General features: G+C 24.3%; 1 protein-coding gene and 2 long non-coding RNA genes across 3 annotated transcripts; all 3 read right to left on the bottom strand.

Moving 5' to 3' along the window:
- Nucleotides 1–8,764: 8,764 nt before the first annotated feature.
- On the bottom strand, nt 8,765–11,403 carry LOC114929838 (uncharacterized). The gene is made up of 3 exons (XR_003819329.2): nt 10,052–11,403; nt 9,504–9,622; nt 8,765–9,319 (listed from the first exon to the last, which is right to left on the bottom strand). It is a non-coding gene; the product is annotated as an uncharacterized LOC114929838 (long non-coding RNA).
- A 4,817-nt stretch (nt 11,404–16,220) lies between these two features.
- On the bottom strand, nt 16,221–25,304 carry LOC114936541 (uncharacterized). The gene is made up of 7 exons (XM_085481351.1): nt 24,678–25,304; nt 22,891–23,204; nt 17,562–17,838; nt 17,025–17,469; nt 16,778–16,908; nt 16,507–16,642; nt 16,221–16,317 (listed from the first exon to the last, which is right to left on the bottom strand). The coding sequence occupies exons 1-6, from the start codon at nt 24,749–24,751 to the stop codon at nt 16,579–16,581; spliced, it is 1,305 nt and encodes a 434-aa protein (XP_085337477.1). The 5' UTR covers nt 24,752–25,304; the 3' UTR covers nt 16,221–16,317; nt 16,507–16,578.
- On the bottom strand, nt 21,582–22,885 carry LOC114935472 (uncharacterized). Its single transcript, XR_003820496.2, has 3 exons — nt 22,756–22,885; nt 22,206–22,324; nt 21,582–22,021 (listed from the first exon to the last, which is right to left on the bottom strand). It is a non-coding gene; the product is annotated as an uncharacterized LOC114935472 (long non-coding RNA).
- Nucleotides 25,305–25,510: the final 206 nt, after the last annotated feature.

Here is a 25,510-nt window from a genome sequence, read left to right as displayed (position 1 = left end):
AAAAAAAAATTTTAAAAAAACTAAAAAATTTTCCCCTTTCCCCTTTTCCCCCGCTTAAAGAAGGGGGTTTAAAAATTTTTTATTTATTATTTATTTTTTTATCATTTTTTATTTATTTATTTTCCTATATAAGCTTAATTAAATAATAAATTTTTTTTAAAAATTTATCTTTTTATTTAAAATTTTTTAACTATTTCTAGGTATTTTTTTTTTTGCATTTTTTAAAAAATTAATTATTTTTTTTTTTAAAAAAATTTATAAAATTTTATAAAATTTTTAAAACCAAAAAATTTTATTTTTTTAATTTTTTTACTTTTAAAAAAACCTCCGTGTGTAAATTTTTAAAATTTTTTTGGGAAAAAAAAGGGGGGAAAGGAATTTTTTTTTTTCCCCTTTTAAAAAAATTTTTTCCCCGATAAATTTCCCTTTTTTAAAAAAAATAAATCGGGGGTTTTTAAAATAAAAATCTTTAATAATTGTGTTGTCCTGTTTATTAAAGAATTTCTCTCCCCTTATTGTGTTTTATTGGGGGCTTCTTAGGGGGTTTTGTATTATTCTAGAAATCTAAATTTTTAAAATAAAAAAACCCCCCCTTAAATTAAAAAAAAATTTTAAAAATCCCCCAGTTATTTTTCTTCTCGGGGTTTTTTGTGAATAAGTCTCAGTTCGAGTTTTTAAATTTTTTTTTTTTCCCCCTCTACCCCCAAAAAAAGGGGTTAAAAAAAAACCCCAAAGTTTCGGTCCAAAAGTTCAAAAGGGGGGAAAACCTTAGGAATTAAAAAAATTCAAATTGGAACTAGTTGGATTTTTTCCTAAATCCCCCTTATTTTACGTAAAAAATTCCGTGCTTCGTGACATTATAAACGGGGGGGAAAAAAAACAAATTTTTTTTTCCCCCTAAAAAAAAAACCCCTTCGCCGGGGGCTCGCATCCCCCGGGTTTATTTCGTTTTTAACTTTTTTTTCTTTAAAGGGAAAGGGGGGGGGTTTTACCAAAAAAACCACAAAAAACAAACTAAATAATAAATTTATTTTATGGGTTTTTAAATTTTTTTTTGGGAACTCTTGGGGGGGTTTTCGGAGATTTTAAAATTTGGGGAAATAAAATTTTAAAATTTTTAAAAGAATATTTTTTTTTTTTAAATTTTTTTCGCAATTTTGGGGGTTTCCCCAAAATGACCTTAAATGTGTTTTTTAACCAAGTGTGGGTATTTTGCAGTTCAAAGAAAGGTGTGTTTAAATTTTGGTTTTTTTTATATTTTCAGATTTAAAAATTTTTTTTGGGAAAAATTCTTTGTACATTAAAAAATTTTTAATATATTTTCTGATGGGGGAAAAAAAAGGCCGCACACTTGACTTTTTAAAATGTAAAAATTTCTATTTTTTTTTATTTTTATATGATTAAAAAAAATTACAGATGTGGGGGATAGATGGGGGAAAAAAAAATTTTTTATCACAGTTTCCCCCTGTTTCCTTTTTGGTTTGTTAATACCTTCAAAAAAAAGGGGCCCTTTTTCCATCAAAACGCTCTGAAAAAATGAACGATGAAAACTTATTTCTTTTAATATTTATGTTAAACTTTGTTATGTTTTTTTTTCCATTAAATTTATTTTTTCCTTTTTGGTTTTTCGGGGGGAAAATTATTTAAAAAATTTTTTAAATCATGATAAATGCCCCCGCAAATAAAAAAAAAAAAAAAAAATAAATTTAAAAAATTTAAAAAAAATGGGGGCGCCCCCCCTTTAAAAATTAATTTTGGGGGTTTTTTAATTTTTTTTTTTAAATTTTTAAATTTTTTTCAAATTTATTTCAATAAAATTAAAAAAAAAAATTTTTTAAAAAAAATTATTAGTGGGGGTTACTTTTTTTTAAAAAAATTTTTAAAATTTTTTTCCCCCTTTTCTTCCTTTTTCCCCTTTTTAAAAACCTTCTTTTTCTTTTTTAATAAAAAAGGAAAAATTTTTTAAAAATTTTCCCCAAAATTTTTATGTATTTCCCCCTTGGGGGATTTTTTCGGGGGGGGAAACTATTATATAACTGATTAAAAAATTTAAATTTTTGGGGTTTTAAATTGCTCGTTTACTGAAAAAAACATTTTTAAAAAAATTAAAAAAATTTAAAATTTTTTAAAAAAAAAATAAAGTGATGTTTAAAACAAAGTTTAAAAAAGGGGGAAAAAACTAAAATTTTAAAAATTTTTTTTGAATGTTTTTAAAAATTTTAAAAATTTTTGGAAAAAGTGTGGGGTTATTTTGCTTTTTTTCCCCACTAAGCATGTGTTTAAAAATTTTGGGGTTTCTTTTTTATTTTTAATTATATTTTAAAAAATAAAAAAAAAAAATTTTTAATTTTGGGGAAAAAAAAAAAAAAGATGGTTCGAGTTTTTCTAATAAAAGTTTGATAGACACTAAAAACAAAAAGTGTTACATTAATTTAAAAATTTTTTTTTAAAAAATTTTCTTTCCCAAAATTTTTCTAATTAAAATTTTTTTTGTATATAAAAAAAATTTTAAAAAAGGGGTTTTTTCCTTTTTAATGACATTTTTGTGTTTTTTCCCCCAAAAATTTTTCGGATATATTTATTCACTTTATTTTTTTTTTATATTTTCAAAAATATAAAAAATTTTTTTTTGTTTTTTTTTTGTACAAAACCCCCCAAAAATTAAAACCCAAAATTTTTAAAATATATTTTAAATATAAAAAACCCCGGTTTTTTGGGGTTATATTTCTTAAAATTTTCCCTTTTATCCTTTTGAAAGATCCCTACTAAAGAAAGATATAACTGGGGGGAATTTTTTTTAAAAATTTTAAAAATTTTTGCTTAAATTTCCCCCCACAATTTTAAAAAATACTGCAATTATCATACAATTTCACCCAAACCCCCTAATATCTTTTTAAAAAGGTTTTTTTTTTCCCCCTTTCAACAACAAAGTATTATATTATTCAAAAAATATAAAAATCGGGGGCCCTTTTTAAAATTAAAACATACGTTTTTTACTTAAAAAAGGGGGCAACACTACGATGTTTACTTTTTTTAAAAAATGTTTTTAAAAAAGGGAAAAATTTTAAAAAAATTATGTCTTTTTTTTGCATATACTTAAATTTTTAAAAAAAAATTTTTAAAAAATTTTAAATTAATTTTTCAAAAATTTTTTAAAATTTTAAAAAAATTCCCCTTGGGGGACTAATTCAAATTCTTGCAATCGCAATTTTTTTATTTTATTGTGTTTAAAATTAATTAAAAATAAATATGCAGAAAAAATAAAAAAAAATATATTTTATTCTTCTTGATTAAAAATTTTGACTTTCCCTCCAAATGGGGGGCCCCCTTTTTTAAAAAATTTATCTAAAAACCCCCGAACGAAAAAAAGGGGTTAAAAAACCCCTGATAGGGGGTTCAATATAACATGTCTTTTTTTTTTTGGGGTTGGTCCTGCAACTACCCTTTTTTTAACGTTTTTTTTTTTTTTGTTCAATGTTTAAAAACGAAATAAAAAACCCAAACTGAAAAATTTGTACTTTAATTTTTTTTTTGGAAAAAAGGGAAAAAACAAAACCCCTTTTAAAAAAATAAAAAATTGAAAATTTTTTACATATTTTACTAAAAAAGGGTTATCTAAAAAACTCAAAATTTTTAAAAAATATTTTTACAATTATATATATATTATATATTTAATATGCGATTTTAGTTGGGGGGAAAAAGGGTTTTTTAAAACCCCATATTGTACTCATATTTCTCAAAAATGATGACGAAAAGACCAGATGCAGGCTATAACTATTCAAAACAGGGGCCCCCTTTTTTTTATCTTGAAACTGTTTGAAAAAACCCAATGAGTTATATAAAAAAATTTTAAACCCCAAAAAATTTTAAAATTAATTTTTCTCACATTTTCCCCTCATATTATTAAAACTTTTTACTAAAATACTCTATCATCAAAAAAATGTTTTAAAAAAAAATACAATCTTTTTAAACATACAAAAATTTTTTATAATGCTCTATTTAATTTTCTCTATAAAAAAGGGAAAATTTTTTATTTTTATAAATTTTTCCCCTTTTTAAATCGTAAAAATATTTTTGGGTTTTGGGAAATCCCCCACAAAAAAAAAAAATTAAATTTAAAAAATGATATATAGACGCCCAAACTAAAAAAAAAAGGGGAATTAAAATTAAAAAAATGGAGATTGAAAATTTTTTTTCTTCCTATACTTATTTAGTGTAATTTTTTTGGGTTTTTTTTAAATTTAAAAAGTACTTTAAAAAAATTTAAAAAAATTTTTAGAAGTAAAATTAAAATTTTTAAAACCCTTTTTTAAAAATTTTTTAAAAAGGGGCCCCAAAAATTAAAATTTTATTGTTTTTCAGTAAGACAATTCGGGTAACCCCCCGTTTTTTATGAAAAAAATTTTGGGGCCCCCTTTTTAATTTTTCCTGAGGGGGTAAACTTAAAATATTATTTAATTTTTTTTATAAACATTTTTAAAAAAAAAAATTATAAGCATGCTATAATAAAAAAAAAAGTTTTTTGGGGAAATTAAAATAATTTTTGTTAAAATATAATTTTACTTAAAATTCGGTTTTCCAAAATTATAAATTTCCCCTTTTCAAATCAGTCCATCGCCCGTAGCCAAAAGCTTCAGACGCTAAAATTTGTATATAAAAGTTTCTTCCAAAAAATTTTTTTTTGAAAAATCTGTGCCAGGTAAATACGGAAAATTCGGGGGGCGACAGAATTTAAGAAAAAATATAAAATTATAAAAATATATATATGGCCCATATTTATATTTTTTAATTTAAAAAAACCCCTTAAAATTAAAAAAATCCTTTGATATCCGGGGAAAATGGGGGGTACTTTTTTGAAAGTTCAAGGTCCAAATATATTTCCCTGGAGGGGTTTCCAAATCTGCTTACTTTCTGTTTAAAACCTTTATCTTCGATATTTTTGGTTTTCCAAATCGTAAAAAATTTTTTGACGGGAGAATATCGAATGGTTCGGATGTTCTCTTGAACGATTCCAAAACCTCTTGTCTTTTTGTACCAAAATTTTTGTTTAATTTTAAAACAAAAATTTTTTGGGTTGAAACTTTGTGCAAAAAACTACAAAATTTTTTTAAAAAAGCTTTTTTTTTCATTTTTCTTTATTTTCTGCCAAAAACCCTTTTTCAAAGAGATATTTTTTTTATGGGGAGAAAAAAAATATTGCAAATCTTTCGATTATTTGAAATAAATTTCCCTTAAAAAATTTAATATTGAAATTAATTAAAAAAAAATAAAACTTAAAATTTGTAATAGGCTCTATAATATATATAAATTTTTTTCCCCCGTGGGTTGTTAAAAAGCATTTAATCCCCAAAAAAAAAACATATTTTTAAAAGCCACTGTGGATGGTATTTTTGGAAAATTTGTTTTAATTTTAAACGATTTTCCCGATAAATTTTTTTTTACATTTTCGAATGTTAATACATTAAAAATTAAGTCAAAAAATTTTTTTTTATCTTTTTGTAATAAAATAAAATATAAAAAAAAATTAAAAAACAAATTATTTCGCAATTTTTTAACAAAATTTTATCCTTTTTGTAAAAAGTTTATTTTTTTTCCATGCTTTTTTCCTTTTAAGACTTTTTTTTTTTTCCTTGCATGGGCCCATCAAAAAAAAAACTTAAAAATTTAAAAAAAATGGGGACCAAAAATTTTGTAAAAATTTTTGATAATGATATTTGTTTTTGTCATGATTATTATAAAAATTTGATAATAAAGATGGAAAAAAAGAAAATAAATTTTATTTTAGTAATAAAAATGATTTTTTTTAAGTATATCAAACCCCCAAAATATAATTTAAGGGGGTTTTTTAGTTTTTTTTTAGATAAAAATTTTGGGGCTGCAGAAAACCCCGTTATAAAAAAAAAAATTTAAAAAAGGAAAAAACATTTATGTTTTTTTTTTTATATAAATTATTTTCGTTTACGTTTTTTAAATTTTTTAAAGGGTATGACTCTACACCCAAAATGATTAAAAAATTTTTTTTAAAAAATTTTTATAGAAAGAAAAATTTTTTAAAATTTTTAAAATGCTGATAAAAAGAAATCTTTTTTTTATTTTCTATAGCGGGTTAAAAAGCGCCCTTAGTTCTTCCATTTAAAATTTATTAGATAACCCCCAGCAAACTTTGTTAAAAAAAAAGGGGGATTTCCCCAAAAATTTTTAAAAATTAAATAAATTTTTTAAGTAAAATTTAACAGAAAACTTTTTATGTCACTTCTTTTTTTATTTTTAAATTTAAAAAAAAAAATATATAAATTAATATTAATTGAAAAATTTTTTATTTTGGGGAAAACATTTGTTTTTTATTTTTTTTAACTACATTTTCCAAAAAATATATTAAAAATAAATTTTAAAAATTTTTTTTTTAATATTATTTTTGTAATTCATACGTGTTTTTCTATATGGAATTTTAAACATTTAAGGGGGTGTGGAGTTTATATTTAATTTTTTTTTTAAAAATTTTTAAAAAAATTTTTTCAAACTTTACATTTTCAATTTCGCGTTGCTTTTTAATGTTATTTGGCACGTTTTTTTTTTTAAAGGTTTTTTTTGTGAATTTATGCATTTTTAAAAAAAAAAAACCGATAAAAAAAATTTAAATTTTTTTTTTTTAACACGAATATAATCATATTATAATCTTTTTTTTAAAAATGAAAAGAAATTTGAAAAATTTCACTTAAAATTTAAAAAAAAAATTTTCTTTTAAAAATTTAAATTTTTAAATTAAAAAAAAAAAAAATATTAAGAAAAATATTTTGAGATACGGCCAATAATATTTATTTTATTAACAACAAGTTTTTTTAAAATTTTTGGCTTCTCAAATGTTACTTTTAATGGCAGGACCAAAAATAGGTCGAAAACCGGGTAAAAAAATTGGTGTTAATTAAAAAAACAAAGGGGGAAATGGGGGTTGAAAAAATTTTTTTTCTTTTAATTTATGACGCCAAAATTAAATTTTTATCAGTATATTAAATTTTTCGTTTAAAAACCCCTATCTATATATATATAATAATAAATGTAGAGATAATTTTTTTTTTATAGTATTATATAAGGTGGTTTCCAAAATTATTGAGAATAGAAAAAAATAAAAAACGAAAAAAGTAATCAACAAAACCCCAACCCCTCCTTTTTTTTTTTAATATTTTTAAATTTTTAAAAATTTAATTTTACTTTTTTCGCAAAATGATTAATGTGCGACAGGCGTTAATGAGACAAAATAACAAAAAGATTTACAAACCACAAGAATTACCTTTGAGATAACTTTTTTTCCAAGAACTTGTCATATGTGGCTGCATAACGAAATTGCTTGCACACGCATCGAAAGTTGATGATATCTTCAATAGTGAGTACATTATCGTCGAGAATGTGGCTTATCATCTCCTCTGGTAAGCACGTTATCTTATAATCAGACATTATGAGAAACAAAACACAAAAAGGAATGTAAATTAAAGTGATTCCAATAAACTATTCGCGTAATTCCTTGCTTTTTGCAGTACAAGAAATGCGTCTGCCGATTACGAAGAGCACAGATGTGTGTTTGATGTACACGAGAGACGTTTTCCACACTGTAGACGTTCTGTTCTTTATTATAAAATTTGACCTTTAAAGCATTATTGCTTGTTTTCACTAAGATATAGGTATAAGAACTTGCCACGGCATGCGCAGAAAATGTAATTTAGAACTAGCAAATTTACCGTTTCTTCCTATGCGTTTGAAAGAACGTGGTAAATAATTTATTTATTATTTATTTTGTTATCATTTTTTATTTATTTATTGTTCTCTATATAAGCTTAATTAAAATAATAAATTTTTTTCAAATTTATCAGTTATTTCAAATTTTACTAATTTTTATGTATTTATATTTTGTATTATTTAAGATTAAATAATTATTTTATTTTAAATTATCAATTATTATATTAAATTTTATAAATTTTTTGTATTTATATTATACAGTTTACAACTCCAGTGCTGTGCATTATGAAATATTCTCGATAAGAGAGAAAGGGAAAGAGAGAGATTTACATTTTGCATTTTTCAAATCTTTACAGATAAAATTCTCAGCTAAAATAAAATTTTTGACTTACAATACAAATATTTAATAATTGATGTATGTACATAGTTTATATAAGACTATGCTACAATTTTATGTAGTTTTATTCGCGCGTATATACGGGGTGTATATATTCTAGAAATCTAAACTTTATAAGAATATAAAACTTTATGGATTAAATCAAAATGGACAAACTCAAAATGAACAGACTATGCGAACTCAACGCAGATGTTTGTGAATAAATCTCAATTCGAGATTTTAATTTCTATGTTTCCTTTTGATCTCCCTACAAAGATGTAGAAAAGCAAAATATATCGGTCCAAAAGTCGCTGAATCGGAAACTGAGGAATTAAAATTGAGATTTTAAAATTGAGATCATTTTGCAAAATCTGAAATTATGCTAATATCATACAAAATCTAATATCATTTATAAGCTTTTATCTCGTCTCCTTCAATACAAAAGAATTATGTATATTTGAAAATATAAAAATCATTGTCTTTTATTAACATACTTATTTATACTTATACAAATGCGACACACTATCGATTATATATGTTTCAAAATAATAGATATTAATAGATGGCAAATTTATTACGTCATTCTGCATATATTGAAAGTGTTAAAAAAAGTAATTAAACTAATTAATTTTTTTATTTTCAAGATTTATTAATTCTTCTGCATCAATTCAAATTGTTGCAGTCACAAAATTTTCTTACTTTATTATTTATATAATTGAATACAATAAATATCGCAGAAAGATAATAGCTATATTTTATTCATCGTTGATTCTCAATTGTCGAACATGTATGTATATATGTATGTGTCAATAACATCCTATTATCTATTATGTTGGTCTGAATCTGTAGATTGATCTGTAGGTGGATTATATATTATGATAATTTCTACAGCATATTTCACGTTTTCATTTATGTGTTCTACTAATTAAAATAAGACAGAAACTGTAAATTTTTTACTTTGATTTTTTTGTGAATAAATGCCTCAATAAACACTTAAAACACGTTAAATTATAGAAAATTGTAAATTATACATAATTGTTATCTGAAAATATCTCACAATGCTCTTTATTTTTACAATGGTATATGTTATTTACTAACTAGCGATTATGTTAGTGCGCATATGTTTTTTACACATTACAATTCATTAATCCCAAATAGATTATTATGTGTCCATATAAACGTTTCAACAAAATCTTTTATCATGACCAACATCTGAAAAAGTTAATTAAACATAAAAAAAGATTAAATGTAAACAAGAATCTAATTATAATGTAAGAAATGAGAAATGTACGTATCTTTTCTTTCTACACACATATAATGTAATTTATTAATTGCTTGTCAATTTACAAGCATATTAATGACTTAAAATTAATAGAAGTAATAAATAAGTTTCAACCTTTTCAGTTCTTATTTTGATGACGTCATGATTTGTTTCACAAGACTTGTAACCTGGTAGATAATTATGAAGACAATTCGGGAAATTTTTGTCTTCTATGTAAAAACATCGTTCATTTTCTAAATTATTCGTGACGTAAACAATTAAAATATTATCTTAATCATATGAAAATTTTTATAATAAAAAATTATATATGTATGCGTATAATAAAAAAAGAAAGATTATCGAAAAATAATGATAATGTCGAATCTAATATATAACTATACTAACAATTTTGATTTCCAAAATATACAGATTTCAGTGTAAACATCTATTAGATCGCAACGTAGACCAAGTCTTCTAGCCACGTTATGATAACACAGGCATTACAAAGTATATATGGTCAAGATATTGTATATACAACAATATCTTGACCATATTTACTTTGTAATACCTGTGCCAGGTATAATACAGAACAAATTGATCAAAGCGAGAGAATATTAAGAACAATATATAATATATACATATATGGCCCATAATTATATATATTATAATCTCTAATAACTTACATAATCTATACAAATCCATTTGATATCTTTGGGTGAAAATGGGGAGATACATGCTCGAAAATTCAAGATGCTAAATATATATTCTTGGAGTATATCCATAATCTGCGTACTTTCTGTTTCATCCCAATGATTATCTTCGATATTGTTGCTTTTCCAATAGGAAAAAGTTTCTTCAGACGTGGAGAATATCGAATGGTTTGGATGCTTCAATCTGAGACATTTCAGTACCTCTTGTGCGATTGTATCCAATGATGCACTTACATTCGTGTAACATACATCTTTTCGAGGTTGAATACGTTGTGCTATGAAAGTACATGTTTCTTCCAAAAGCTGTTCTCTTTCAGGTTTCTGTATATATCTGTCTAACTCATTTCGTATCGAAGATATCTTCTCATAGTGAGACATTTTTATATTGCAAAATTCTTGGATTGAATTTTGATCAATTTTCCTAAAAAATTTATATATATTAAATTATTAACTAATGAATAAATACAATAAATTTGTAATAATAGTAGCATTATAATATATATGAATATCCTACTGTGGAATTTGTGTTAACAAGCATTTAATCTCCTCAATATAAAACATACATTTCAGCACATTTATAGGCTTACGTGTACGTCTAAAAACAAGTTCATTTTCATCCAAACGATTTGCATATTCATCGAATTTATCACTGAATTTTTTTACATAATCGAATTCCAATACTACATTATTAATTGAATCATTGAAATAATTTTGATTTGATATTTTATCGTAATAATTATCATGAAAAAGAATTAGAGACAAATAATTTCGCAATTGTGTCGCAGAATTTATGCCTATTGTGACAAAGTTTAGGTTTTCTCCATTCTTTGTTTTTTTAAGAACATTATATCTTTTCTTTGCATAGGGCCATCTAAAATACGACCATAAAATATTTTAATAAATTTTTGATAATGATTCTTAGTCTTGTGTCGAGATTAATTTAAAATTAGCTGGATAAAGATCCTAAAAAGATAAGGATCCCTTATAAAAGGGATACAACATCATATGTATTTATATTTTTATTTATAAATTTTTATCGCTTTATTGTCTACTTTAAATATTCTTGTGTGCTATGATTCTGAACCAAAATTATTTGAATATTATTTTAGATAAATAATATAGTAAAGGTAGTACTTTTTTTATCTACTTGTAAGATGCAGATATAAAGATAATACATATTTTTATTATCTATATGCAGATAAGATGACGCCACAGTTCTACTATTTAATTTCATTTAGATAACAAACAGCAAACTTTGATGATAGTAAACAATGTGATTGCACAAGTCATTTTTCAAATTAATAAATTTTTTAAAGTATACAATTTAAAGCATGAGTATATATATGTCACTTTTTTTTATACTTTAATCAAAAATAGAAAATATATAATAGTCAATTTTAATTTGTAATTAAATTTATATTTTTCAAATTTTGATTCTAATATGTATATTGCATAATTCTGTAAGTGTATTCTATATGCAATTAATAAACATTAATGTGCTTATGTGTATGTATGTAATTAAATATATTGAAGAATACACATTATAATAAATAAACCAAGTTACTTTTATGTTGTATTTTTAATAATTAAATCTAAAGAAATCATTGAATGACTGAATATATTTCGACCGATATATATATATAGGCTAATGAATATTTATTTAATTAATTACACAACGTTTCATATAATTTTTGTTATTCTCAAGTGTTACTGTTAAGTGTGCGAAGGACCAAAATTATATGGTCGAAACACCGTGGTCGAAACATTGTGTGATTAATTAAATAAACATCAATTGACGAATGTCGGTTGAAAAATATTTGGTCTTTAAATTTTTGACAGCTGAAAATTAAGAATTATTATCAGTATATTATATTTAACGTTTACATTATATATATATATATATATATATATGTATATGTATATTATATATGTACATATATGTATAACGGTAGAGTTTGCCAAAATTATTGAGCAATAGAAAAAATGAAAGCGAATAATTTAATATGCAACATATTTACTTTTTCGAATATTTTGTATTTATTATATATTTATAATATACGTTCTTCGCAGAAGTGATATACATTGTGCGACAGGCGTTAATGAGACAAAATAACAAAAAGATTTACAAACCACAAGAATTACTTTTGAGATAACTTTTTTTCCAAGAACTTGTCATATTTGGCTGCATAACGCAATTGCTTGCACACGCATCGAAAGTTAATGATATCTTCAATAGTGAGTACGTTATCGTTGAGAATGTAGCTTATCATCTCCTCTGGTAAGCACGTTATCTTCCAATCAGACATTATGAGAACCGAAACACAAAAAGGGAATGTAAATTAAAGTAATTGCAATAAACTATTCGCGTAATTCCTTGTTTTTTGCAGTACACGAAATGAGTCTGCCGATTACAAAGAGCACCGATGTGTGTTTGATGTACACGAGAGACGTTTTCCACACTGTAGACGTTCTGTTCTTTATTATAAAATTTGACCTTAAATTTTAAAGCATTATTGCTTGTTTTCACTAAGATATAGATATAAGAACTTGCCACGGCATGCGCAGAAAATGTAATTTAGAACTAGCAAATTTACCGTTTCTTCCTATGCGTTTGAAAGAACGTGGTAAATAATTTATTTATTATTTATTTTGTTATCATTTTTTATGTATTTATTGTTCTCTATATAAGCTTAATTAAAATAATAAATTTTTTTCAAATTTATCAGTTATTTCAAATTTACTAATTTTTATGTATTTATATTTTGTATTATTTAAGATTAATTAATTATTTTATTTCAAATTATCAATTATTATATTAAATTTTACCAATAATATTCATGTATTTATATTTTACAGTTTAAAACTCTAGTGCTGTGCATTGTCAAAATTTCTCGATAAGATAGAATGAGAAAAAGAGTGATTTACTTTTTTTTTTATTTGCAATCTTTACAGATAAAATTCTCAGTTAAAATAAAATCGTCGACTTACAATACAAATATTTAATAATTGATGTATGTACATAGTTTATATAAGATTATGCTACAATTTTATGTATGTAGTTTTATTTGCGCGTATATACGGGATATATATATTTCAGAAATCTAAACTTTATCAGAATATAAAAACTCCATGGATTAAATGCAAATTCAGAATGAACAGACTATGCGAACTCAACGCAGATGTTTGTGCATAAATCTCAATTCGAGGTTTTAGTTCCTATGTTTTTCTCTGATCTCTCTAAAAAGATGTAGAGAAGCAAAGTATATCGGTCCAGAAGTTGCTGAATCGGGAACTTAGGAATTAAAATAGAGAATACAATTAGATATTTAAAAAACAAGGCTCGTGTAATATTATAAAATTAAGATTTAGAAAGACAGGGCCAACTATAACGAGCATATTAAATTAGTGAGAGATGTAATGTCAACACATAATTACTTTATTTCTTAGTAAATACAATGATAATAATAAAAAAATAAAAAAATAAAAAAATAAACGTTTCGGCTGTTACCTCAGCCTTTTTCAGTAAATATAAAAAAAACGATAAAAAATTCTTTTAAATAAAATTATGAAATATTACGCATTAGAGTCTATTTTTTAATGAATCTTTGGTTTGATGAGTCATTAGATTTATATTGGGTTACGCTTATATCATTTATTAAAATAGATATTGTTTCTAATCGGCTAACCATTTTTTTAACCGAGATGGTAAACTTTTAATTATGTCAAAAAACATGTAAACGAGCTCACTGTTGTTAGTAGAACAAGTTGAAAGTCCATTCCACGTCATCAATCCTTTTGAACATTATTAGTTGAAAATATCGTCAGAACCGCTTGACATGAGAATTGAAACAATTAGATGTTATCCAGCATCAAAAAGTTAGTCCTCATCATCAAGCATATTTCCGAGTAAGTTCATCATTGTAGTGTGTTTCACCGTGTTTGTTTAGATTGATGAGTAGTCAAGATTCCGCCAAGTCAATGTGTTTATTATACAGAGTTACAATATGATATCATATTATAGTAGTCAAGATTCCGCCAAGTCAATGTGTTCATTATACAGAGTCACAATATGGCATACCCTTGTTTATTTCGAGACAAACTTTCTTATTCATTAAGTATATTTGTTCACTTATTTTTCAGAAGTTTATATTAATCACTAAAAAAAAACTAAATAATAATATTTATATTTATCGGTTTTTCATTTACTCTTTTGGTAGCTCTTGGAAAGATGCAGAGATATTATGAAATTGAAATAAATAACATTTAATATATATTTAACGTTGTTCGTTATATTTCTTAAAATATTGCCTTATCCATTGAAGAGATCCTCTACATAAAAGAAAGATATAACTTGTTGAAATTAGTTAAATTTTAAAGTCTTGCTTGAATCTTGCACAAATTTTCAAATACTGCAATTATCATACAATATATCATACAAAATCTAATATCATTAATACGTTTTTTATAGTCTCCTTCAACACAAAAGTATTATATATATTTTAAAATATATAAATTATTGCCTTTTATTAACATACGTGTTTTTACTTATACAAATGCAACACTATCGATGATACAAGTTTCAAAATAATAGATATTAATAAATTGTAAATCTTAATTATGTCATATTTTGCATATATTTAAAGTATTAAAAAAAAGTTCATAAATCAATTAATTTTTCTAAATTTTTAAATTTATAAATTCTACTGCACTAATTCAAATTTTTGCAATCACAATTTTTCTCATTTTATTATCTATATAATTCAATCAATTCTTTATTCGTCCCCTAAGGGATTGAAGGCGCTTTTGAAGGAGCGTTCCCCAACCTTACAACCTCTTACAATGTTACTTATATCTACTCTTAACTCTACTCTTACATCTAATTTACAAATAACTTAATTCTACTTTAACCTACTTATCTACTACTTTAGAGAGAGAAAGAGCCGTCCCTACCTATCGCTTCGCTTCGGCTTCCGATTCCCCATACATTCTCCACCACCTCATTCATACCTCACTCATTCTCCTCCTCATCCTTCCTTCCTCCTTTTCCCCTCCCTCCCTCCTTTCTTCCGTTCTCCCCTCTTCCCTCTTTTTCTCTATTTCTCTCATCCATCCTTCCCCTTCTCCTCCTTCCTGCAGTATTTCCTTCATTCTTTCCCACCAGTTTCCCTTCCCCCCTTCTCCCCCACATTCTCCTATCACATGCTCCCATGTTTCATTTTCTATCCCGCATAACCTACACCTTCTTTTCCCCTCTTCTTCCCAGTATCTCGCCCCCCTCATCTCATTGTTCATTCTGAACCTGATTATCCTATTTATATAATTGAATACAATAAATATAGCAGAGAACAATAAATATATTTTATTCGTCGTTGATTCTCAATTGACATTGCATACAAAAATAGGGCATAGTATTTATCTATAAAGGTGAAACGTAAATATGTATATACATGTATATGCGTTAATAAAATATCTGTCTATTGGTTGGTCCATGCAAGTACGGCATATTTTACGTTTTTATTTATTTGTTCTTACTATTTAAAACGAAATACAAGACACAAACTGTAAAATTTGTACTTCAATCGATTTTTTTGTGAATAAATGTCTCAATAAACACTGAACCACGTTAAATGATAAAAAATTGTAAATTATACATATTGTTATCTAAAAGAATTGTTATCTAAAAGAATTGTTATTTAAAAGAATTGTTATCTAAAAGAATCCCACAAAGTTCAATATTTTTACAATTGTATATATATTATATATTATACTAATATGCGATTGTTAGTGCGCGTATGTTCTTTACCTATTACAATTAATTTGGTGTAATTGCAAAGCTTTTATTTTATGTTCCGTTATAAAATCTATAACGGTATTTTTTGTTAACATCAACATCTAAAAAATTAATTAAACATGAATAAAGACGACATGTAAACAAAGATCTAATTATAAATTAAAAAATGAGAGATTCTACATTTTTTTTCTTTCTATATACATATAGTGAATAAATGTCTCACTAAACACTTAACACGTTAAATTATAAAAAATTGTAAATTATACATAATTGTTATCTAAAAGCATCACAAAGTTCAATATACTTTTACAATTGTATATATATTATATAATACAATTCATGATCCGTTTTTTGTTTAAATTTTACATTTTACTTTGACTAATCCCAAATCTGTTATTTCATGATTCATTATAAACTTTTCAACGAAATTTTTTAATATCAACAACATCTAAAAAAGCAAATTAAACATGAACAAAGATTAAATGTAAACAAAGATCTTATTATATAAATAAAAAATGAGAGACAGTACATTTCTCTTGATCCTATACATATTTATTGTAATTTATTGATTCTTTGTAAATTTACAAGTATATTATAACTTAAAATTAATATAAATAATAAATAAAAAATTTTCAACCTTTTTAGTTGTTATTGCGAGGTCGCGAAAGCAATTTGTTTGCATCCTGAACACTGATATATGATAAATAAGTCAATTCGGGAAATTCTCGTCTTTTATGTGAAAGCATCGTGCATTTTTTAAACTACTTGTGACGCTGTAAACAGTTAAAATATTATTTTAATTCTTATAAAAATATTTATAATAAAAATTATATATGTATGCGTATAAGAAGAAATAAAAGATTACCGAAAAATGATGATAATGTCGAATCTAATGTATCTATACTTACAATTTTGGTCTCCAAAATATACAATAGCGAGGCCAAATAAGTATTATATCGCAACGTAGACCAAGTCTTCTAGCCACGCTATGAAATATTGCAAATATAATGATAGCTTGACCATGTTTACTTTGTAAAATCTGTGCCAGGTGCAATACAGAATAAATTAATTTAAGCGAGAGTATATTAAGAACAATATATAACATATACATATATATAGCCCATAATTATATATGTATTATAATCTATAACTTACATAATTTATACACAAACATTTGATGTCTACATTACGTGAGTAGCTACATGATCGAAAGTTCATGGTACCAAATATATATTTCTTAAGTGTATCCATAATCTGCGTACTTTCTGTTTCGTTCCAATGATTATCTTCGATATTGTTGCTTTTCCAATAGGAAAAAGTTTCTTCTGACGTGGAGAATATCGAATGGTTCGGATGCTTCACTCTGAGACAAGTCAGTACCTCTTGTGCGATTGTATCCAATGATGCACTTACATTCGTGTAACATACATCTTCTCGAATTTGAATATATTTTGCCACAAAAGTACAAATTTCTTCCAAAAGCTGTTCTTTTTCAGGTTTCTCTCTATATTTGTCCAACTCATTTCCTATCGAGGATAGCTTTTCATAGTGAGACATTTCTATATTGCAATATCTTTCGATTGATTTGCGATCAATTCCTCTAAAAAATTTATATATATCGAATTATTAACTAATGAATAAATACATTAATTTGTAATAATAGTAGCATTATAATATATATGAAGATCCTACTGGAGAAATGGCGTAAACAAGCATTTAATCTCCTCAATATAAAACATATATTTCAGCTCATCTATAAGCTTATCTGTAGGCTCAAGAAAAAGTATATTTTTATGCAAACGCTTTACATATACATTGATGTTACCCGAGAATTTTATTACATTATCAAATTTCAATATATTATTGATTGAGCCATTGAAATAATTTTTGTTTGATCTATTATTGTAAAAATAATGGTAAAAAAGAATTTGAGACAAATAATTTTGCAATTGTATCGCAGAATTTATGCCTTTTTGTGACAAAGTTTATGTTTCCTCCACCCTTTGTTGTATTTAGATTTTCATATCTTCTCTTTGTAATAGGCCATCTAAAACACGACCATAAAATACTGTAATAAATTTTTGATAATGATACAATGTTGTGTTAAGATTAATTTTAAATAAACTAGATAAAAACGAGATAAAAATATGTAAATTTGTTTTAGATTAGATGAAGATAATTTTGTTTTAAGTATGTTTGAAAGTATATCTAATGAAAAATAAAATTATATGAAGATTTATGTAAATAAATTTTTAGATAATAATTTTTAATACTGCTTATGTAAACACAGTTATACAAAAAATATAAATTATAAAAGGGATACAACAATATATGTATTCATATATATATATTTTTAGTTATAAATTTTTATCGTTTTACTGTCTATTTTAAGTATTTTTATGTGCTATGATTCTAAACCAAAATTATTTGAATATTATTTTAGATAAATAATATAGTAAAGGTAGTACTTTTTTTTTATCTATTTGTAAGATGCAGATATAAAGATAATACATATTTTTAATATCTATATGCAGATAAGATGACGCCACAGTTTTTCTATTTAATTTTATTTAGAGAACAAACAGCAAACTTTGATGATAGTAAACAATGTGATTGCACAAGTCATTTTTCAAATTACTAAATTTTTTGAAGTATACAATTCAAAGCATAAGTACATATATGTCACTTTTTTTATATTTTAATCAGAAAAATAAAATATATAATATTCAATTTAAATTTGTAATTATTTATGTAAATATTTATTTTGAACTACATATTCTTAAAAGTATATTAAAATTATATTTTCAAATTTTGACTCTAATATGTATATTGCGTAATTTTATATGTGTATTCTACATGCTATTAATAAACATTAATGTTCGTGTGTGTATATTTAAAAATTTTTTTAAATAATTTTTAGAACAATTTTTCCGAAAACATTTACATTCAATGTTGACTGTGTTTATAAATGTTACTTGGCATGCTTTTACTTTTATGAAGATTTTAGTGTTATTTATTATGATTTCAGTGTTATTTATTAAAACAACCGATAAAAAATATCAATCCTGTTTGTTTTAATCACGAATATATATCAAAAATATAATCTTTATTTTTAAATACAATTAAATATATTGAAGAATACACATTAAAATAAATAAGCAAAGTTAATTTTACGTTACATTTTTAGTAATTAAAAATCTAAAAGAAAATATTGAATGACTAAATCTTTGTCGACCGATACAGGCCAATTAATATTTATCTAATTAATCACACAACGTTTTATAGAATATCTGTCGTTCTCAAGTGTACTGTCAAGTGTGCGATGGACCAAAATTATGGTCGAAACACCGTGGTCGAAACGATGTGTGATTAATTAGACAAACATCAATTGGCAAGTATCGGTCGAAAAATATTTGGTCTTTTAATTTTGACAGTTGAAAATTATGAATTCTTATCAATATATTATTTGATGTTTATTATATATACACATATATATATATATATATATATATATATATATATATGTATATATGACGGTAGAGTTTGTCAAATTTATTATTGAGCAATAAAAGAAATAATTAAGTAAAATAAAATACGATAATAAAATAAAGATTTAAATTTGAGTGATTCAATGAAAGTACAGTAATTTAATATGCAACATAAATTTTACATATCTAATTTTTTTAATATATACATTTTTTAAATATACTATGTATGTTATATATAATTATATTATATATTATATTACATATTATATTATATTGTTATAAATAATGCAATAAAATTCATAAGCCAATGTGCTAATTTGAACTAAAAGATCTAAAAAATTAGATTACTTTTAATTACTATAAACTATAAATAAATAAGTTTACTAATTGAATCAGTATAAAGAATAAAATTTGTGCGTTTTGTCTTCTTTTATACATATATATATTTATTTTTCTCTATCTGTTTTTATATTATTTAGGTTTTTATTTTTTTACATTATATTTTCAATATTTTTTATTTGTTTTATATTTATGATATACGTTCTTCGCAGAAGTGATATACATTGTGCGACAGGCGTTAATGAGACAAAATAACAAAAAGATTTACAAACCACAAGAGTTATCTTTGAGATAACTTTTTTTCCAAGAACTTGTCATATTTGGCTGCATAACAAAATTGCTTGCACACGCATCGAAAGTTGATGATATCCTCCATAGTGATAACATTATATCCGAGAATGATGGCTATGATCTCCTCTGGTAAGCTCGTTATCTTACAATCAGACATTATGAAAAACAAAACACAAGAAAAGAATATAAATTAAAGTGATTGCAATATACTATTCGCGTAATTAATTCCTTGCTTTTCGCAATACACGAAATGAATCTGCCGATTACAAAAGCACAAATGTGTGTTTGATGTATACGAGAGACGTTTCCACACTACAGACGGTCTGTTCTTTATTATGAAATGTGACCCCAAATTTTAAAGCCTTATTGCTTGTTTTCACTAAGATACAGGTATAAGAATTTGTCACGGCATGCGCAGAAAATGTAATTAAGAACTAGCAAAAATTACCACTTTTTCCTGTGCACTTGAAAGATAGAACGTGGTAAATAATTTATTTATTAATTATTCTTTATTATTACTATTTATTTATGTATTGTTCGCTATTTAAGCTTAATTAAAATAATATATTTTTTCAAATTTATCAGTTATATAAAATCTTACTAATTTCCATGTATTTGTATTATTTATTATTTAAGCTTAATTAAAATAATTTTATTTCAAGTAATCATTTATTTTATTAAATTTTACCAACTTTTATGTATGTATATTTTACAATTTACAACTCCAGTGCTGTGCATTATGAAATATTCTCGATAAGAGAGAAAAGGAAAGAGAGAGATTTACATTTTGCATTTTTCAAATCTTTACAGATAAAATTCTCAACTAAAATAAAATTTTTGACTTACAATACAAATATTTAATAATTGATGTATGTACATAGTTTATATAAGACTATGCTACAATTTTATGTAGTTTTATTCGCGCGTATATACGGGGTGTATATATTCTAGAAATCTAAACTTTATAAGAATATAAAACTTTATGGATTAAATACAAACTCAAAATGAACAGACTATGCGAACTCAACGCAGATGTTTGTGAATAAATCTCAATTCGAGATTTTAATTTCTATGTTTCCTTTTGATCTCCCTACAAAGATGTAGAAAAGCAAAATATATCGGTCCAAAAGTCGCTGAATCGGAAACTGAGGAATTAAAATTGAGATTTTAAAATTGAGATCATTTTGCAAAATCTGAAATTATGCTAATATCATACAAAATCTAATATCATTTATAAGCTTTTATCGTCTCCTTCAATACAAAAGAATTATGTATATTTGAAAATATAAAAATCATTGTCTTTTATTAACATACTTATTTATACTTATACAAATGCAACACACTATCGATTATATATGTTTCAAAATAATACATATTAATAGATGGCAAATTTATTACGTCATATTCTGCATATATTGAAAGTGTTAAAAAAAGTAATTAAACTAATTAATTTTTTTATTTTCAAGATTTATTAATTCTTCTGCACCAATTCAAATTGTTGCAGTCACAAAATTTTCTTACTTTATTATTTATATAATTGAATACAATAAATATCGCAGAAAAATAATAGCTATATTTTATTCATCGTTAATTCTCAATTGTCGAACATGTATGTATATATGTATGTGTCAATAACATCCTATTATCTATTATGTTGGTCCGAATCTGTAGATTGATCTGTAGGTGGATTATATATTATGATAATTTCCACAGCATATTTCACGTTTTCATTTATGTGTTCTACTAATTAAAATAAGACAGAAACTGTAAATTTTTTACTTTGAATTTTTTGTGAATAAATGCCTGAATTAACACTTAAAACACGTTAAATTATAGAAAATTGTAAATTATACATAATTGTTATCTGAAAATATCTCACAATGCTCTTTATTTTTACAATGGTATATGTTATTTACTAACTAGCGATTATGTTAGTGCGCGTATGTTTTTTACATATTACAATTCATTAATCCCAAATAGATTATTATGTGTCCATATAAACGTTTTAACAAAATCTTTTATCATGACCAACATCTGAAAAAGTTAATTAAACATAAAAAAAGATTAAATGTAAACAAGAATCTAATTATAATGTAAGAAATGAGAAATGTACGTATCTTTTCTTTCTACACACATATAATGTAATTTATTAATTGCTTGTCAATTTACAAGCATATTAATGACTTAAAATTAATAGAAGTAATAAATAAGTTTCAACCTTTTCAGTTCTTATTTTGATGACGTCATGATTTGTTTCACAAGACTTGTAACCTGGTAGATAATTATGAAGACAATTCGGGAAATTTTTGTCTTCTATGTAAAAACATCGTTCATTTTCTAAATTATTCGTGACGTTGTAAACAATTAAAATATTATCTTAATCATATGAAAATTTTTATAATAAAATTTATATATGTATGCGTATAATAAAAAAAGAAAGATTATCGAAAAATAATGATAATGTCGAATTTAATATATAACTATACTTACAATTTTGATTTCCAAAATATACAGATTTCAGTGTAAACATCTATTAGATCGCAACGTAGACCAAGTCTTCTAGCCACGTTATGATAACACAGGCATTACAAAGTATATATGGTCAAGATATTGTATATACAACAATATCTTGACCATATTTACTTTGTAATACCTGTGCCAGGTATAATACAGAACAAATTGATCAAAGCGAGAGAATATTAAGAACAATATATAATATATACATATATGGCCCATAATTATATATATTATAATCTCTAATAACTTACATAATCTATACAAATCCATTTGATATCTTTGGGTGAAAATGGGGAGATACATGCTCGAAAATTCAAGATGCTAAATATATATTCTTGGAGTGTATCCATAATCTGCGTACTTTCTGTTTCATCCCAATGATTATCTTTCGATATTGTTGCTTTTCCAATAGGAAAAAGTTTCTTCAGACGTGGAGAATATCGAATGGTTTGGATGCTTCAATCTGAGACATTTCAGTACCTCTTGTGCGATTGTATCCAATGATGCACTTACATTCGTGTAACATACATCTTTTCGAGGTTGAATACGTTGTGCTATGAAAGTACATGTTTCTTCCAAAAGCTGTTCTCTTTCAGGTTTCTGTATATATCTGTCTAACTCATTTCGTATCGAAGATATCTTCTCATAGTGAGACATTTTTATATTGCAAAATTCTTGGATTGAATTTCGATCAATTTTCCTAAAAAATTTATATATATTAAATTATTAACTAATGAATAAATACAATAAATTTGTAATAATAGTAGCATTATAATATATATGAATATTTTACTGTGGAATTTGTGTTAACAAGCATTTAATCTCCTCAATATAAAACATACATTTCAGCACATTTATAGGCTTACGTGTACGTCTAAAAACAAGTTCATTTTCATTCAAACGATTTGCATATTCATCGAATTTATCACTGAATTTTTTTACATAATCGAATTCCAATAGTACATTATTAATTGAATCATTGAAATAATTTTGATTTGATATTTTATCGTAATAATAATCATGAAAAAGAATTAGAGACAAATAATTTCGCAATTGTGTCGCAGAATTTATGCCTATTGTGACAAAGTTTAGGTTTTCTCCATTCTTTGTTTTTTTAAGAACATCATATCTTTTCTTTGCATAGGGCCATTTAAAATACGACCATAAAATATTTTAATAAATTTTTGATAATGATTCTTAGTCTTGTGTCGAGATTAATTTAATATTAGCTGGATAAATATCCTAAAAAGATAAGGATCCCTTATAAAAGGGATACAACATCATATGTATTTATATTTTTATTTATAAATTTTTATCGCTTTACTGTCTACATTAAATATTCTTGTGTGCTATGATTCTAAACCAAAATTATTTGAATATTATTTTAGATAAATAATATAGTAAAGGTAGTACTTTTTTTTATCTACTTGTAAGATGCAGATATAAAGATAATACATATTTTTATTATCTATATGCAGATAAGATGACGCCACAGTTCTTCTATTTAATTTTATTTAGATAACAAACAGCAAACTTTGATGATAGTAAACAATGTGATTGCACAAGTCATTTTTCAAATTAATAAATTTTTTAAAGTATACAATTGAAAGCATGAGTATATATATGTCACTTTTTTTTATACTTTAATCAAAAATAGAAAATATATAATAGTCAATTTTAATTTGTAATTACATTTATATTTTTCAAATTTTGATTCTAATATGTATATTGCATAATTCTGTAAGTGTATTCTATATGCAATTAATAAACATTAATGTGCTTATGTGTATGTATGTAATTAAATATATTGAAGAATACACATTATAATAAATAAACCAAGTTACTTTTATGTAGTATTTTAAGTAGCTGAAACATAAGAATTATTATCAGTATATTATATTTAACGTTTACATTCCATATATATATATATATATATATATGTATATTATATATGTATATATATAACGGTAGAGTTTGCCAAAATTATTGAGCAATAGAAAAAAATGAAAGCGAATAATTTAATATACAACATAAATGCAACATATCTAATTTTTCAAATATTTTTTATTAATTATTTATTTATAATATACGTTTTTCACAGAAGTGATATACATTGTGCGACAGGCGTTAATGAGACAAAATAACAAAAAGATTTACAAACCACAAGAATTACCTTTGAGATAACTTTTTTTCCAAGAACTTGTCATATGTATAGAGCATGCATAACGAAATTGCTTGCATACGCATCGAAAGTTAATGATATCTTCAATAGTGAGTACGTTATCGTTGAGAATGTAGCTTATCATCTCCTCTGGTAAGCACGTTATCTTCCAATCAGACATTATGAGAACCGAAACACAAAAAGGGAATGTAAATTAAAGTAATTGCAATAAACTATTCGCGTAATTCCTTGTTTTTTGCAGTACACGAAATGAGTCTGCCGATTACAAAGAGCACAGATGTGTGTTTGATGTACACGAGAGACGTTTTCCACACTGTAGACGTTCTGTTCTTTATTATAAAATTTGACCTTAAATTTTAAAGCATTATTGCTTGTTTTCTCTAAGATATAGGTATAAGAACTTGCCACGGCATGCGCAGAAAATGTAATTTAGAACTAGCAAATTTACCGTTTCTTCCTATGCGTTTGAAAGAACGTGGTAAATAATTTATTTATTATTTATTTTGTTATCATTTTTTATTTATTTATTGTTCTCTATATAAGCTTAATTAAAATAATAAATTTTTTTCAAATTTATCAGTTATTTCTAATTTTACAAATTTTTATGTATTTATATTTTGTATTATTTAAGATTAATTAATTATTTCATTTCAAATTATCAATTATTATATTAAATTTTACCAATAATATTTATGTATTTATATTTTACAATTATAAACTCCAGTGCTGTGCATTGTCAAATTATCTCGATAATAGAGAAGGGGTAAGAGAGAGATTTACATTTTTCATTTTTTAAATCTTTACATATAAAATTCTCAGCTAAA

This window comes from Nylanderia fulva, unplaced genomic scaffold, assembly GCF_048542155.1.
Source record: "Nylanderia fulva isolate GAGA-0341 unplaced genomic scaffold, ASM4854215v1 Scaffold176, whole genome shotgun sequence".
NCBI classification, from domain to species: Eukaryota; Metazoa; Arthropoda; class Insecta; order Hymenoptera; family Formicidae; genus Nylanderia; species Nylanderia fulva.
Note: the sequence above shows the minus strand (reverse complement) of the source record. Positions and strands in the feature narration are given on the sequence as shown.